Source organism: Xiphias gladius, chromosome 18 (genome assembly GCF_016859285.1).
Source record: "Xiphias gladius isolate SHS-SW01 ecotype Sanya breed wild chromosome 18, ASM1685928v1, whole genome shotgun sequence".
Taxonomy (NCBI): Eukaryota; Metazoa; Chordata; class Actinopteri; order Istiophoriformes; family Xiphiidae; genus Xiphias; species Xiphias gladius.
In genome coordinates, this window is record NC_053417.1 from 26,359,353 (window position 1) to 26,377,928 (window position 18,576).

An 18,576-nucleotide genomic window follows, 5' to 3' on the forward strand; every position below is an offset into this window, starting at 1 on the left:
CTGCGCTCTATTGTTTGTGATGACGGCGAAGGGCGTCGTGACAGCAGCCCGGTGGGTCGTCGACGGACTTTTGACCACCACAGGAGCAGGGCAGCAAGTTCGGTCTGCTCACACTCCTCAGTGACACAGAAAGACTAAACGTCGGGATTTTTTCCAGCAGAGATTAGCATGACACACCAGAGGAATAAACTGTTCCGCAAGTGTACGTGATGTATGATTGGTGGTACATTGTGTGGGAGGGTTATTTTATGATGATGCCGTGAGGGGGGGGAGGGTTGGTGCTAAATGCTAACGAGCAGATCTATGAGGAGGGCAGAGCATCCTGCTTTTTTTTCCCTTGAATTTGTGAGATGAAGATTTCATGTCTTCCTCAGCTGGTCGTCAAAATTATGTTTAATGTACTGGAAACCCCGAATTCCTCACCTCATCCTTCTCTCGTTCTCTTCCCCTTTTCATCCTCCAGCGCCTCCAACTCCTTTTCGACACAACTTCTTCGTGATCCCCATCACCTACAGCTCTGGTTCTCTTTGGTCCGATGTACGCCAACGACCGTGTCAGGTGAGTTCAAGTGCCGCTCCATTGACACCACCCGCCATGTTCTAAATATGATCTTTTGAATGGATTTTAAAATGGATGTTAACACTATAGGTAATATAAAACTGCATGTTTTATATTACACTCTTTTTTCCATACAATCTGTTTTAATTATTTCCATCACTTTTCCATTACCTTTTTAAAATTTTTATCTGTTACTTTTAGCTATTTCAACCATCTATCTATTATTTAACTAACAATTTCAACCATTTATCCATTACTTTTAGACAACAATTTACAGATTAGCCATTATTTTAAACTATCCTATTTCAACAGTTTTTAACTGTATATTTTTTAACAGTTTATCCATTAGTTTTAGCTACCTATTTCAACTGTTTATCCACTACTTTCAACAATCTATCTTAACCATTTATCCATTACGTTTAGCTACATATTTCAACTTATCCACTGGCTAACTATTTCTCCATCACTTCTAGCTAACTATGTGAACTGTTTATGCATTGCTTTTAGCTACCTATTTCTACTCCATCACATTTAGCTAACTGTCTGCACCGTTTATTCATTACTTTTAGCTAACTGTTTATTAATTATTATAGCTAACTACTTGAACTGTTTATCCATTACTTAGCTATCAACTTCAACTGATGATCTATCACTTTTAACTGTTTATCCACTACTATCGCTACTTACTTCATCTGTTTATCGATTAGCCTACTTTTAGCTAACTGTTTATCCATCATCTATTTGAACTGTTTCTCCATTGCTTTTAGCTCACTTTGAACTGTTTATGCATTACTATAGCTACCTATTTCAACTGTTAATCAGTTACTCTTAGCTACTATTATTTGCGCTGTTTATTAATTACTTTTAGCTAACTATTTTAACTGTTTAGCCATTGCTTTTAGTTATGTATACTTCAACTGATCAGTAATAACGTTTATCTCACTATTTCATCTGCCTGTAAATGACTTTTAACTAGTTATTTTTTCAGTTTATTCATTGATAGCTCACTTTTTCAACTTTTTTGCTTACTTGCTAAGTAGCGTCCAGAATAAAAGCCTAAAACATGATATAAGAAGCAGTGGTGGAATGTAGCCAAGTACATTTACTCAAGTACTGTAACTTTTTACTTTACTTGTATATTTCAGTTTTACTTTATACTTGTACTCCACTACATTTCAGAGGGAAATAGCTTCCTTTTTACTGCACTACATTAATCTTGCAGCTGGAGTAACTGGTTACTTACAAAACCCATGATCTGATGCATTGTAATAGATTAAACTACCCAAAAGCATATGAAGCCGTTAAAATGAGCTCAACCAGCTACTTCAATGCATCGAAAACAATGATCCAATGATATATTAATATAATAATGATGGAATAATAATAATGTGGAATTTCTACTTTTTACTTACTTCCACCTCTGGTAAAAAGAAATTATTTAAAAATTTAAATCTGACTCCCAAAATCAGATGGGGCCTAATTTTGTGATTTTAACTCACATGGAGGCAGAGGTATTAAAAAATTAATTACTATCAAATTAAATTATTAATGTGAAATACCACTTCAAGACTCTGAATAATTCCCCGCATCACCTGTACTGCCCTTCCATTTTCAAGGACTAGCAACACGCATCTCTGCTCTGTTTCACTATTGATACGTCATATTGACCTGTTTGTCTCCCCTCACTGATGAGAATGATTTGCTTTCCTGTTTGTCCTCGCAGAGCTGTGAGAAGAATCTAGATCCAGATAAAGACCCGTCAAACCCACTGAGGGTTTATCCTCAGTGAAAGCCCCACACTGGAAAAACAGTTTTTTTTTAATTGTTTTTTTCTTCTTTCCTACCACATTATTCCTCTCACTACCCCTATATTTCCGTTTTATGCTACTTTATAAATCTACTCCACTACATTTCAGTGGGAAATATTGTACCCTTTAGTCTTCTACATTTATCTTACAGCTGTAATGATCAAGGTTTTACATTAATACAATTTTATAAAAATACTCTGCAGGTGTACACATCTAACCAGTGGTTCCCAACATTTTTGTGTCTGGTTGGGGTCTCTTGTCGTATTTATGATGTCTATGAGTTAGTGGCCGTTCCACCAAAGAGATGGTTTCATTTAAGTGATTTAGGCTTAATGAGGTAAAATTAACCAATATTTCATTAAAACCTCAGGTGACAAAAAAGTCCCGGAAAAACAAAACAAAAAAACAAAAAACAAAACAAATTCCCACTCTCCCATTAATCATCTCATGACCCCTCACATTCATGTGGTGACTCTTTGGAAGGGCTGGACCCCTAGGTTGGCAACCACTGGAATAAACTATCTAACTGTATATAAAGTAGTTAAAATGAGCTCCACCCCGACCAGCTACAAAGTGTTAACCACCTAACAATGTCATACACTGTATAGGTCACAGGGGACATTTTTCTTCAGAACAAGTGCTTTTACTTTTGATTTGAAGTCCTTTTGTACAGTGTAAAGATAAATTTGGCTGATAATACTTCTGTACTCTAAATGAGTCAGATTTTAAACGCAGGACTTACTCGTTATGGGGAAGTTTTACATCGCGGTGCTGATGATTTTACTGAAGTACAGAGTCTGAATATTTCTTCCACCACTTTATTATTTCTCTGAATTTGTAAGTAGTTGAGAAAGATGAAACTCTAAGACTGAAGATCTGTGGATATATTTAAAATTAAAAAAAAAAAAGCAGTAATCATCCCCATAACATACCTAAATATGGGCCTCAATTTTATTTGTGGAAGTCAATAAGCCAAATTTATTGATTTCATCTGTTTATTACAAATTTTTGGGGGCATAAAAGCCAAATTTGCAACATTTGGAACCCAATCAAAATTTTTAGATCAACTTCGAGACACACAAAATAATTCAATACCACTATACAAAATAACAGCAGCTTTTACTGAATCAGATTGATTGTACTTCCCATGTTGTACTATTAATTATTATTTATTAATGGCTTGTAGGGTTTATTTTCACTTTTGCGTTGTGAGTTTTTTGTCTGCCTGAGTTACTGTGTTTTTTTTTTTAACCTTTTATATGTTCCATTTTCAAAAAGCAAAATGAAATATTCCAGTATAGCTGTGAGATACAGTATCTCATGTAAACTACCCAAGTAGCTTTTGAATGCAGGACTTTTACTTGTAACTGCATATTTTTACAGAGCAGCGTTGGTGGGGGTTTTTTTGTTTTTGTTTTCTTAAACTTTTTTTACTGGAAATAGCACTATTACAGGAAACAACTTATTGGTCCCTATTGATTCGAATGCTGCCTCATCATGCCCCATGCTGAAAAGCTATACATAATTAGTTCTGCCTATAGGACGAGCCCTTGTAAAAACCCATTCACCACAATGCGGTGATATAAGGGACCAAATGTTTTAAGCTCCTGCCTTCATGCGCTTGCAGAGCCCATGCTATATCTGTAAGAGGACAGATGGCCATCCCTGTTGGTGCGATTCTCCGCAGCTTCTCCGAGCTAATACACCCGGCATATGGACATGCATCACAGGGTGGGGACTGGCATTGGGCCCTCAGGAGAGCACGCTGACAGGACAGGGGATGTGGTGTGTGCTGCAAGTTTCCAAAATGCTGGTCCCCGGCCACCGGAAACACTCAAGACCCAAAAACCCTGACCAGGCACATTTCACTTACAGAAATGTTCCTGCGTCTGAGGAAAACGAACCCGCAGGTGCTCCCCGGCAGGGTGTATCCAACGCCAGAGATTGGGTCACGCCTTTCGTGTGTCACCGGTGATGGTGACAGTCTGCCACGGGCCATTAGGATGAGGTCAGAGGAGCAGTTTATCCTCATTTAGGAACACCTTGGCGGAAAGGTTTCGAGATGATTTCCTTGTGTGCTCTCACTATTCCCCTATCAGGGTGTACTTGAGCTCTCCTTCTGCTCTCCCATCGCTGCCCCACACCCACCCACGCGTTACTGGACCCATCCCAGCTAGAGGGATTAATGGCCTTCTGAAGGAATATCACTGGGGAAACAAAACCTACTGCTTGAGCAGATTAATTCTACAGCTGCCATTTCGATGCCATCCACCTTCAGCTTGGGTGCAATCAACCTGTATGACAATAGTCACTGAAAAAAGCATCTCTGTATGTAAATTCCCTGCTTGTCTTGAGGTATTTACCCATGTCAGAGAAGCGCTGAAATAACAGTGAATGGTGGAGAAAGAAACTGCAGCTGCAGACTCTGCACTGCCATCATGTGGTAAAAGGTGTACAGGATTTCTGCAGGGTCCACCGAGACATTTTTAATACCACATGGGATGCAATTTTTACACCTGTTTCACAGTCATACCAGGGCGGACATCAATAAAACACCAGTAGGGATGATGACTCCTGAAATAAATGTCGATTTAGGTTTATTTCACATCATTGTCACCACTTCCTGGCATATTCCTAATAATGTAATTATTCGATCACTGAACATGACCTGGTCCTGGATAAGCAGCAGGATGTATTGATGAATGTAAACAAACGGGGAAAAAAAAAACAAAAAAACATTCATTTAAGTTTAGAGGACTGGGCCAGTTTTTGCTCAACAGTACTGCTTACAGCAGGCTAGAAAAATATATAAGACCTTTGTAAATATAATTTGAGACCCTTGCTTTTTTTTTTGCTTTTTTTTAAGGGAACATCAATCAATGCTTTTAAGACTTTTCAAGACCTGCCCTACAAATCTGGCAACACAATTTCGAGATTATGTATCCAGGCCTCAAACTGTCCCCAAAATAAATTAATCTCAAAGTGAGGTTAGACATTAATACCATCATTACACCTTTAAGGTTGCGTTTTTAAGAGACATTACTGGATGTGTACTTAAACAATGACTCACTGAAAACAGTTCCCAATTTGAGATTTTATTATGTGGAAAATTAAGTCTCAAAAATTCAAGATACATTTGAATAACAAGTGCACACAAATTCAAAGTGAGGTGTAATATATGGCGTAATGCTTAACGCTTAAGATGTGTCAAAATGTTTGTTTACACCAACTCCAAACCAGCAGCAGGAAATCCATATCAGCGAAGTTGACAGGTTCAAGTAAGACATGTAATTACGGTTTGTGTTAGTCCTTTAAGTTAAAAGCAATTCGAAAGAGAAAAAAAAAAAAAAACATCTTATAGAGAGAATTAGTGAGCAGTGATTTATCAACAGGAAAAGTCAAACATCGAGCAAGGCTTTAAAAATGTTATCATCAAAACTACAACATAACTTTAACCTAGTGTGCATCATCAACCTTAACTTAAATAGATCCTGAAAATATTTAACAAGTCTTTACAAAGCATTTAACACTGATGAACGAAAAGAGCTGATGGCAACGCAGAACACAATTATCCCGACAAAATAATTCCACAAAAGCATAGCTGTTTCAAAATATTAAAAAAGAAGCAAAATAATTGCAACCGAAAGCACATTTTCACAATTAACACTGTAAAAACAAAATTGGATTTGCAAGAAGCAGTTTTGTCCAAATTCACCCAATTATTTCAAATCAATCAGCACGTATTATTATTATTTTTTTTATTTTTTATTTTTATTTTTTTTTTACACATTTTTGTGATTTCTTCCAGTTACACAGAGGTAATGATACGTACCTGAATCGACTTTTTTTTATTTTTATTTTTTATTTTTTTAACTACCATAATCTATTCCAAGCAACATCACTGTGCGACACAAAGGAACATATTAAATACAGGAAGGGTGAATTATCGTGGCCCTTCGTAGACCTTAACTATGCAGGCAAACCTCTGAACTAGAGGGGCGTAGCACACATGGCAAAACCCATTGAAGGTGATTTCTGGGAACTACAGTATTTAAAGATTATTTACAACAACAAGGCTGCAGTCCGTTGGCATCCTCATATCGCTGACTGTTAAAAGTTAGTTGGCTCAGTTACAGTTCATAAATATTTGAACCCGAATGTCTAGTAACTACACTACCTAAAATCTATTCTTGCATCCTAAACCTGTTAAATCCCGGCGTTTGTGGCATCTCGAAACCCCACCCCCACCCCACCCCCAAAAAAACAAACAAACAAAAAATCCACACACATACACACACACACACACACACATACAATTTCAAAAACTACTTTACACCACATGTCCAGTACTTGCCTTCTTTCCCCCTCATTCAGCCGACGTTCTCATCACAATGAACATGTTCGGATTTACAGTTTTACACGTCACTGATAGCACTGACCAGAGGGAATATATGCGTCATTAAGTGGTGGCACTACATTAGAAACAAGAGGAAAATTTCAATGTGCATACAAATGATCTGTTGGACACCGCACAGCCATTTGGTTGGGGCGTGGAATGAAATCAACGAAGAGGCCGTTTGACTGGGCAGGCGTAGGACACATGCAGAGATGTCTCATTGCTTGTTACATAGTTGGAAACTGAGCAGGCCGCAATCAGGAAATCTGGTATTCAAATCAAGGCTGGGTCGTGATACCAACAAGCCGCACTTCTTGGTATTACAAGTCATCCTTTCATACATAAGTATCCAGGTCTTCCAGCTTGAGCTCGGGCAAAAAATTCTGGACAGGTGACAGGTTGTTGTCGTTTCTCAGTCTCAGGTGAAGGCGACTGCGTTTTGTTTCTCAGTGTTTGTCAGGTGCCGTGTGCGCTCGTCCATTCTGTGGTGTTGTGGTCGGTGTGGCTCTGTATCATATGCCTGAGTGTCTGCCTCTAGATGTGCATTAATCTGCGTGTGCCAGTGTGCGTCTGAGACCGCACCTACGGCACCGCGCTGCGTGCGTGGGACAGACTATAGGAAAGCACTTGGGTTTGCTCGTGGATCCTTCTGGTTTCTGTAGCGCACAGCGAGCCACACTCCGAGGATCTGTGATCGTGAAGGATTACACAGGTTAGACACGGTTCAGTATTATGCTCAAAGACACTTGGATATGGGGTTAGGAGAAGCAGCGAATCGAACCAGTCGGGGATGGGAATCCTTTTGGATTCTCAAGATTTGATTCAACAATTCGGAATCACTCTCGAAACTGACTCTCAATTGAATTATCAGAAAAGGGGGGAAGTAGTTTTGGGATCTTCCTCCAGTGCACTGAATGTCATGTCATCAATTTGTGTTAATAAGCTGAAATGCAATATGAAACATCACTGGAAGATCAACAAATACAGCGGAGTGGAGGGTGAGAGTACACAGCCTTTTTCTTATTTTTAAAAAATGGAACTGCATTCATTTAGAAGTATGTTACAGTCCTCTCTCTGTCTGGGCGATGAGAGAAAAGTGTAATTAACTGACCAACATCACTAGACTGAACGTCTTTTGTAGAAACAGAAGTTGGTCTACATGTTCTGGGCAAAGAGGAAAGAAAGAGCAGTGCTCCGCTTTGCTGGTACTAATTTTAAGTTCCCACAAACTGAGATTGCCCTCTGTGCTGCAATGTTAACGCAGTACCGGGAAAACACACTGTTATACACAACAACGAACGGACTTGGGTCTTTTGAAATGAGCAGAGGATGGACCTATGGCATAGCTGACGTGCGCCTCCTCAAAAAATGTAACTATACATTGGGGCCACGGCGTAGGCTGAGAAACCACGTGGGGACTGCAAGAACTGTGACTGGGTGCTTGTGTCCCCCCCCCCTCCGATATGCTTCTGATACCAGGGGAGTTTGTTGAGAGTGAAGACCACACAAAGAACTCAGTGGTCTTTTCCTTTTCAGCAACCAACATCTAACAGCGTGACTACGCTGCGAACCTGCCCGCTTGCACGGCGCTGGTCTCTTATTCAGTAACGAGACAGAGCGACTCCAGTTCTGTAAATCTTTTTGTGTACCTCACCGTCAATCTGCATCAGTACTCAGTTTATCAACAGGCTAAACTACAAATCAAAACCTGCATCGTGGGTACGCATGGCGGGACTCCCGCTAACCCCTTGCGCAGAGTGTAAATCCAGCGTGTGCTGCGCTGCACCCTCACAGTTGGGTTCTGCCCTTTTCATTTCCAAATATAATGTTATTAACAACGGACAACAAACAAAATCTGCGATTCAGAATCATTGAAGATAAGAATCACAATCTTTAGATGAACCCCACCTAAAGAAAAAACAACAAAAACAAACAAATTTGTGTTTACTGGACAAAAAAATGGTGGGAAAATCCCTATTTGATATTGATTATGATTTTGTTATCCACCAAGTGGACTGTCTGTGGGCACATCCGTCAGTCCATTCGGTGTACAACATTACGCTAAACCCACGGACTCTTAAGACTTGTTGCTGAATGATTAAATGGGCGAATGATAGAAAGACTCAGGTTTGAGGACCGGACACTCACCTCTGTGAAGCTGAAGAAGAGTCCGACGCCCCCGAGGATCTTAAGAGCCTCTGTTGCGTGATTCAGCATCTTATCCCCACAGGTGAAACAGATATTGTCCTTTTTGCATAACTGGAGTGAAAGACAAATAAAAGAAGAGAAGGTCTTTAGTCTCGAGCAGAATGAGTCAACTGTTTGTGAGCCAAGCCAGTATTAGCTACCAAAGTCTATTCTGAGAACTACAGAGGGTGGCCTACTTTTAACTGATTCTGGTTAAGGGAAACACTGTGCAGCTGGAAACACGGTGCAAAAGTGTGATGTTTATGTGACGCAAGTGAACGGTTGAAAATTTTAGTTAAAGCCCATATGATCTGAATGACACAGACACAAAATACAGATAATTCTGCGGCAGTTCAAGTGTGCAACTGTGCTCATGTGCCTGCCTCAAGCAGGATTTCCATTAAGGAAAACAGTGTTTTTCTTCTACTGAAGGATGTAGTGACGAAAAACGTGTTATTTAAGACTTACCGCTGGGCAGTTTTGGAAATCCTGTTCAAAATGTGTCCGGCTGCTGGTCACATTGAGCAGCCCACAGCAGTTCAGCTGGCTCTCCAGGTCTGTCTTGGTCTTGTTTTCCAATATTCCCCAGGCAGAGTTCAGAAGTGCCTCCTGGAAAAGCAAATAAGGCAGACGAAAAAAAAATTTATAATAAACTGGCGCCTACCTCCTATAGTAACATGAACGTATTTGGATGAATGTTAACATGAATGCAGCGTAGGAGAGTTCGCTCACTTGCTGCCCGCGGTTCATCGCCAAGCAGGAACAGGAAACTCCAAATTGGAACAGGAAAACGATGAATAGAATCACCATGTACTTGGAGCGAGAGGTCAAAGAAAACAACAGCGCAGCAACACAAAAGAAAAAGACGCATTCACAACAACACGCCTACATTTTCAAACCGCTGTTTCATACTACATTGCAACTTGGAGCTGGGCAATATGACAATATGCGAAAAGTATTATCACAATATTTTTTTATTCACATTGATCGATATGGATAATTATCAATATATACATTTAATACCACTGATGAAGAGGGAAAGGCCTTCAACATGTTTGTCAGACCTTGAGTGCAAAAATAACATTTACAAGAAAACTTAGAAGGCACCTTTTAATTTCAGGTTCGAGGGGTATATTCAGTTTAGGGGTGAATCCTGCATAGATCAAATAAAGGGTTGTTATGGGTCTAAACGATCGTTTAATTCTGAATCAATAAATTCATACTCTCCGCAACCGACACGTGGTGTAACACTCACGCAGAAACAAGGCAAAAGCAACAATGTCACACAAAAGGTCGACATTTTATGCTACGAGGGAGAGAACACTACAAAGACGTCGTAAAACGGGAGGTGTGGCACTTCCAAATGTCCCATTTTATGACTGGTCAGTAAACATAACGTCATTGCTAGACTGACTGAGGGAGGATTTGGCTGCCCCCAGCTGGGTAACTGTGGAAAAGACGTCTGTTCATTCTACCTCTCTTGACCAAATTATTATGCACCAAGCTGCCATTGTTACAATACACGTCTAATTTCAAATCGGGCCCTGTGGTGCCGCACCCCGTTAAGATTTGGCAACGATTCAGACGTTGTTTCTCTCTTAATGATATCCCGCTTGCTGCGCCGTTATCAAAGAACTGCATGTTCACCTCTTCAGCAATGGCCGAAGCTTTTGATATATGGTTAAAGGAGCACTATGTGATCCCTCTCTCTGTTGGATTGGTATTCCTAATACAAACCTCCGCAGACATTTGCAGCTCAGAAGTTTTATGGCCTCCCATTCTAATTCCTCGCCTGCCTGCCCTCCCCAGCCCCCTTCTGGATTTAGTAAGCGCAAAATAGATGTTAAACGAGTCATGCGCAAAATCTATGAGCTACTCGGAATCAGTAATGGGGCAGATTTCCACACTTGAGCAGTTCAAAGAATAAAAACATCATCAGTCTCTCTTCAACACGTTGTTATTCAGTTTAAAGCTGCTCATCCTCTTCACTGGTCCAAAGTCAAATTGGTTAAATATAAGAGATGTAGACCCTACATGTGATGGATGTAAGAGATCCGCGGCCACATTACAGATGTCGACTTGATGTGTTTGGCTTTTTGCTCACTTCTCACCACCGTTAATTTATCTAAATGGAAAGAGTCTTCGCTTCCTGGACACTTGACAACCATTTCTACGCTTTGTAGGAAATATGGAAGCTGGAAAGATGACAATGTACACTTGGCCTACTCTTCTTATTGATCTATCAACACGGAATAAGTGCCTCCTCCTTTTGACTGGTCTGGTTATTGTTACTTTTATCGCTTCAGTTTCTTTATTTGTATGTGTTGATGGGGTGGGTATGGCTGTTATTACTATCATTCTTTATATATGGTGAATTATATTCAGTCTTCTGCCTGTAATCCTTATTTTATTAATATTAATAAATCTGTAAAAAAAAATTTTTTTTAAAGATTGTATTGCACATATTGGCTAATGCACACTGGTACTGGCAGTTGTAGTTACTTCTATGTGCCACATAATCAAAAAAAAAAACACATAAATTATAAAAATACGACAAACAGCTGCTAGTCTGGTTCCTATAAAAGACTAAGTAATGACTGAAAAGGCAGACTGGAGTGACTGCTGCTGAGGTTTGAACTAACGTTTCCACAACAGGCTTGTTTGCCAATCATCACCTTTTCTAATGGTGGGGGAGGTTTGTAGTGTTTGTGGCCTGCACATCTTTTAACGGATATCCCTCTGCTGTTTAACCAGCTTTAAAAATCCACACCATTTCTAAATCCCCGAGGTCGTGTGACCACTTTTTGCACAATTCCTCATCTTGTGCAGATGTCCAACTCTCCTCAGGGTCGCTGATTTTTTACATTTCCAACAATCCCAACAAAGTGAAAGGATACAAAGAAGAGCATCACTTGGTGGTGGTGTATTGCCCCGATGAGTCCTACAATGGCGATGAGGAGCAGGAAGAAGCCCACTGCTATGACCCCTCCGATGATGTGGATGCTCGACACCAAGCCGAAGCCCTTCCCCCATGCTGCTACTCCGATCAGCAGCAGCCCGACCAGCTGTAGGGAGCAAAGGGAAGGAAGTTACCCAGAGTCAGCTGAGGCAGGGTGCATCTGATGGAACAGAGCTTATCACACGGTTAACAGCACCACCACTTACCCTGTAAAGACTATTTAGGTCGTTTCGAGCTCTTTGCCCATTTAAATTCAAGTGTATATAATAATGCAGGTGAGGCACAGCAAGTCACAGAGAAAAAAAAAAAAAAAAAACACAAGCTGACTAAACGTTGGGGTTTAATGTGAACACCTTTTCGCGTGGCCCTGGGTCATAAGAATGCTGCTCCCTGGACAGTTTTTACTGTGTTTGATCATGTGAAACCAATTAAAAACCCTGAGGTCACTGTCAGTGTTTCTTCTTTGATCACTTGTTACAGTTTGCAAACACAAACTACAGATATGAGTTACAAAATAATCTGCTAAAATCTGTTACAAATAATTTCATGAATAAATCAGAGAGAAAGCTCTTTCTGCTGTTTGTCTGTGTTGCCAACGCTGGTCTTGCCTTTTTTATTTACTATTTACTTATTACTTTACCTTTGTCTCATGAGATCTAACCTAAGGCCGGTAACGTCTTCCCAAAGAAATCAGGGCTGCAACTAATAAAAACGATTGTTTTTATCCGTGCGTCTGACAGTTTTTTTTTGGCATTTTTGCTGAAAAAAATGACCCACATGATTACTCAATAATAAAAAATAGTTATTGAAAGTCAATCTGGCGTTTAAGCTCTTTTTACACGCTGTCATCCACTGCCGCCTGTCCCGACTCTGCACAGCAGCTTCAGCACCGCGCTCCAGACAGTTAGAGTGACTCAGCTGTCAACAACATGATCGGTGACATGCTCACGCTCCGCTTCTACTTTTCTGACCGGGTGTGTGTGTGTGTGTGTGTGTCTCAAACGTTTCCTTCAGGACAGAGTCGACCCGGACAACGAGCTCAGGCTTACTGTGTGTGTTGTTATCGACCGTCCCGTGTCTTCACAAAGTGCATACATGGCTGAGGTGCAAAGAAGGTAATACAGAATAGAATTTTAAAGATGTCTTTTAATACCACATAAGTTAAAATTTAATACGTGTTTTAGAATATTTTCATACAAACTATGAAAGTGTGATAGAAAACCAGCAGGGACAATATAAGACACAACTAACTGCTATCATATCCCATTTTCCAGCAGCATAGCAATCATTCCTAATCATATAATCAATTAAATTAATGTGACCCGGACCCAAATAAGCAGCAGAAAATACATGAGTGGATTAGCCAATTAAAAATGACTCTTTTTAGAGTTGCAACGATTAGTCAATTAATCGATTAGTCCATCCAAAGAAAATGTATCTGCAAATATTTTTATAATCAATTGTTTCATTCATTTTTCAAGCAAAAATGCTACAAAATGTAGAGAACTTTGTAATATATGATAGAAAATGACATATCTTTGAGTTTTGGACTGATTAACGGACAAAACAAGAGAAAAAGACGACCAATTGAGAGAAAAGACTTAGAAATTAAATTTAAGACTTTTTAATATCTTCTAAGTTCAATTTTTGAAACTGAATTCAGTGCAAATTAAGACTTTTAAAGACCTGCAGATACTCTGTGATAGAGAGTAAAATGGACAAAATCTATGTTTTTTTGACTCAGTTATCTGTTCAGTTATCTTTTGTATGTCTAACCTAAACATTTAGTACAGTATGGTCTGTAAAAACGAGACAGAGACATTCGCTTTTCATTTTAGTTAACTCTAAACAGTGATTATAAGCTCAGAAATTTGAATTATTTAACCGCAACAACACTGCTTGCTTTATAAAGATACTGTACTGACCTAAACCCTGAATGTAAGTATCATGCCATAGTATAACGACTGTAACTGACACTTATCTCCGTTATTGATTAATCTGACAAGTATTCTCTTGAATTAATCAAGTAATTGTTTGGTCTGTGAAACGTCAGAAAACAGTTAAAAAGGTCCATCGCAATTTTCCACAGACCAAGATGACGTCTTCAAATTGAATTTTTTTAACTAATTATTAGTTCAAAAGAAAAAGATATTCAGTTTACTACAATAAAATACAAATAATAGCTGCAAATCATAACATTCGTGAAGCTAAAACCATCAAAAGTTTGGCATTTTGACTCGAAAAATACACAAACGATTTCATATACATTAATGAATATGACAGTTCCGTTAAGCATTAACACACTGTTGATGACCGGCGAGCATCAACCAACAATACTGAACACATGGCAGAGGGTGGGCAAGAACAACTAACTGTTAACAAAAGGGTAAACACAGCTGTAATACTAGGTGACAGTGACTAAATTTAAGACTTTTCAAGACCTGCAGACACCTTGACTTGACTGTGTGTTTAATCAGGTACCTTTTGAGGCTTGGATAGACTGTTAAAAAGTTGTGTCTAACATTTTGTCCACCTCATTCACATTCAGTACAGTGCAAAGGTTTACGGCACGTTAGGTGTTTAGTTTTTTTCTGTTTCCTGCACTTTATATTTTTTGTATTTCGTTAAATGAAAAACTATTCACGGTGTTATTTTTGAAAGCAATCCGTTTCTGCAGGGTTCTTCAAGCTAAATTTAGGACTTTTAAAAACATTTTTAATATCACATTGAATGCAATCCAATACCTGTTTTCACAGTAATAAAGACCAAAGCATGAAAGATATCAATGCAAACCAGTGGGGACGATATAGCCAAGAATTATTTACCGAGTACAATTACAATGTCAAATAAATGTGAAATTATTTACACTGATTTCACATTTTTTCCATTATTTCCTGCCATATTCCTAATGATATAATTAATCATCAAACACAACCTGAACCTTGATAAAAAAATAATTTGGATAATCTGATTTATTAATTTAAGGTCAGAGATCTGGAACCATAGTACTAGGGACTTTCCACCCAGGTTTTGCTAAAATCCCCTATGAAAATATTCTCTGTTACTGCCTACAAAATGCAACCAAAAGTTAGAGTTTTTAAAAGGCGTTTCAAGTATTTTCTTTTAGGAAACTGAAAGTGATTTTTAAAGACTTTTCGAGACCTGCAGATACCCAGTTTTAGTGCCTTAAACTTTTGCAGAGTGCTGCATATGAAGAAGTTAAAAAAAAAATAGCACTGGATCTCATTAGTACGGGGGCTCCTTTATCTCTGAGCCCCGTTTCAACACCAGTTTACAGGGAGTTTATGTTAACCGAGCTGAAGCCACAAACACAGAGACACAAACAAACAAACAAACAAACAAACAAACAAGACAGACAGACAGACACACACACACACACACACACACACACACACACACACACATACACATACACATACACACACACACAGAGGAGCTGATGAAATCTTGTTCTGACAAACCCGGATGACTGATAAGAGAGCGGACGTGGAAGATGAACCATTTATGCTTGTCAGTTTGAAATTCTAGGTCAGCTGGCCTCCCGGCTAATGGGACCGTCTCATAACGGCGATAGCTAAGAGGCTAAAGCGCTAGGAGTGCTACTTTCCACATTACCGTCTAGTCAGCTAACGTACGCTACCAAACGTCAACTTTTTTTTATATGTAATTAACAGAACAGAGTACATACCATTAGTCACCCGCAGAGAGAAAACAGAGGCATGTGAGGCAAAAGACGAAACCATCAGTAATATCCCTGCTAACACTGCGCTAGTCAGCCAAAGCTAACGCGGCTAGCTGAAACTTAGCATGATGATCCATTTTGTTCACTCACCATGTAAACCACATTCAGGGAGCAGAGCGCATTTTTGGAACAGGTGAAACCCCCACAGACCATATTCGAAAATTCCTCTATCGACTGAGCCAGGTTCGTGAATGGGACAATTTTTTTTTTTTTTTTTAATTTAAAAACAAAACCAAAAAAAAAAATATCAGCGTCTTCTGGCCCTGGGCAACGCTAAAGTCTGGACTCTGGTGTTTTTGCTCGGCGGAGAGGGCGTGATCGATTGCGTCAGCGCTACGCGCGACGTCAGGGCGTGGTCACGTCGTCGCTCTAAGGCAGAACATCTGGATCAATCGTAGAGCAGGAACACGTCAACAAACCTGCTAATGTATTTATGACAATGATTATAATAATAATTAGTTTACCGCCATAGAAAGGAGAAAACATGCAGCGGTGGAAGAAGTTCTCAGAAGTTCTTTTACTTAAGTAAAAGTACAAGTACAACAATGTAAAAATACTCCATTGAGATCCTAAGTAAGAAGCATGGACAGATTATAATGCAAAGAGACCCTGGACACACACATGTAAAATATTAGAAGGCCCTCCACCCCTCCTACATAGGAACACAATACAACTACAAACTGCACCGACTCTTTGTAGTTGTTTTTATTTTCTTTTTGTGTTTGCTTGTGTCTCTCTGTAGTTTTTTTTTTTTGCGTCTCTCTGTGACCCTTTTGTTTGTCTTCATTGTAGTTTTGAGTCTGTTTTGTGGTTGTGTTGTCTTTTTTTCAGTCGTTTCGCATCTCTTTGTGGTCGTTATGAATCTATTTGTGGTTACTATGCAGGTCTTCGTAGGTGTTTTGTGTAACTCTGTGGTCGTTTTGCGTCTCTTTGTAGTTGCTTTTGTGTTAATTTGCGGCCGTTTTGCATCTGTTGATAGCCATTATGCATCTAGTCCATCCATGTACAGAACTACTTTCAGAAAATGTAGACTATCGAAAGTATCGAAAGTAAAGGTACTTGTAATGCTTATGTACTTACCAAGTACATGTACCTCAAAATTATTCTTAAGTAGTTGAGTAAATGTACTTGTTTAATTTCCAACAATGAAAACATGGATATTAAACAGAAAATCTTTATTTTCAAATAAGGTGAGAAGAGTGTCTGAACTCTACTGCATAGATGTTACTCTGCTACTTCGGTCATTTTCAAAGGTATGCTGTGCTCTGAATGAATAATAAATTATGTCTGAAATGGTTTTTTCCTCAAAAAAGTTAATTTACTATTTTAAAAAAAATATTAAAAACACATCCACCCACTCTCCCTCCTGGAATTATCCACATTCAGAGGTTTAACTACTGGACAACACGTCCCCGCATACTTCACTGAGAAGTAGGTGTGGGCAGACCGATCCCCAAAGTCATCAATACTACAGAGTTGTGTTGAGTATCGATACCAGTGTCAGCAGTACTGTTGGATCCATCACATGCGATAATCACATCCTGGGCACACGAATGCTTTTATTAAACTGCAGTATCTGCATCTCCGGTGCTGTTGTGTGCACAGTGGTGAACTCTTCTAGTTCGGAGAATTCGCACGATAAATATTCATTGTTTGCCATTAAAAACTTTCCCTTGTGATTAAGCGTGCATGTGATTAAGTAATTAACAGAGTGGTGAAAGAAATCCCTCACGTTTGGCAAATTATTTGGTGGTAGATTAGATATAATCAGAAGGAGCCTATTAATAATGCAGTCACCTCCTAAATCTTTCCTTTACCGACCCTCTTTGTTTGCTCTGTTACAACACAGACGAAACTATAACTCACCAATGTTGGGTCGACTCTTTTGGTATGCCCTTAATAACCTTAACGAAGGCAGACTCTCAAATTGAGAATTAAATGTGCGCTATTTGGCATTTAAACTGATGAAATTTCCGGAAAATGTATGTCATTAATCTTATTTATTTATAGCAACATTACAAACTCCAGAGCTGTGAAAACTTGAGCTTTATATAGTAATTTTGATTTATGACCTTTTTTTTTAGATGTTTTTTAAATCTTGTCTGTACCTATTTATCGTTTTTTTGTTTTGTTTGTTCTATTGGCAAAAGATGCTTTTAATAAATAAATAATAAACTGTTATTATTCATTTTATATATTTTATGAATTTAATTCTGCTAAAATTTAGATTTACACTACAATTTTATTTACACTAAATATAAATAACATCTTTATTTCTAACTTTCTACTAAAGCTAGAGTTCAGAAAGCCGAGCGCAGTCTGTAATGGCCTGTCCCAGTGGCACATGGAGCGGCTCTATGAATACTGAACAAGAGAAAGAACAAAAGAAAGGACAATTCACACCTTGCTCTTTAAAAAGCCACAATGAAGAGGTAAAAGTGTCCAGTATTTCACGAGACAAAAAAGCAGATGGATTTGAGAAAAGTCATAGCAAAATAAACATAAAAATCTGTCACAGAAAAATATTACATATCATTACCTATTCCTGTATCTGCATTATATTCAGTAATGGGTTAAATTTACCCAGTACCCATGGGTAGAAAATCATCCAAGACAATTGGTTGTTTTGATCCAGTGGCCCAGCAGAAATATATAAATAACATGAACACTGGGTCACAACACCCCATGGGTACTGGGTACAGTTTACCCAATATTGCATCGGTGCGATATTTAACTGGGTTAATGTTTAATTTTTAACGCAATGATTTTAAATGCGTAAAGTTACTTTCAACATTCATCTGAGCCTTCCACTGAAACTCCTTGCAATAGAAATACAAGCCAATATACTATACATAAATCTATCTATCTATCTATCTATCTGTCTATCTGTCTATCTGTCTATCTA

The 18,576-nt window shown here is 38.8% G+C and overlaps 1 protein-coding gene across 2 annotated transcripts; it reads right to left on the reverse strand.

The window, feature by feature from the left end:
- Nucleotides 1–5,445: 5,445 nt before the first annotated feature.
- Nucleotides 5,446–15,992, reverse strand: tspan31 (tetraspanin 31). 2 transcript variants are annotated; one of them, XM_040153596.1, is made up of 6 exons: nucleotides 15,762–15,992; nucleotides 11,847–12,014; nucleotides 9,682–9,762; nucleotides 9,418–9,558; nucleotides 8,911–9,021; nucleotides 5,446–7,450 (listed from the first exon to the last, which is right to left on the reverse strand). In XM_040153596.1, exons 1-6 carry the CDS (start codon nucleotides 15,822–15,824, stop codon nucleotides 7,376–7,378), a joined length of 639 nt encoding a protein of 212 aa, XP_040009530.1. In that variant the 5' UTR covers nucleotides 15,825–15,992; the 3' UTR covers nucleotides 5,446–7,375. The 2 variants fall into 2 exon arrangements, with proteins under 2 accessions (XP_040009530.1, XP_040009531.1); XM_040153597.1 differs by having other exon boundaries at nucleotides 5,446–8,670.
- Nucleotides 15,993–18,576: the final 2,584 nt, after the last annotated feature.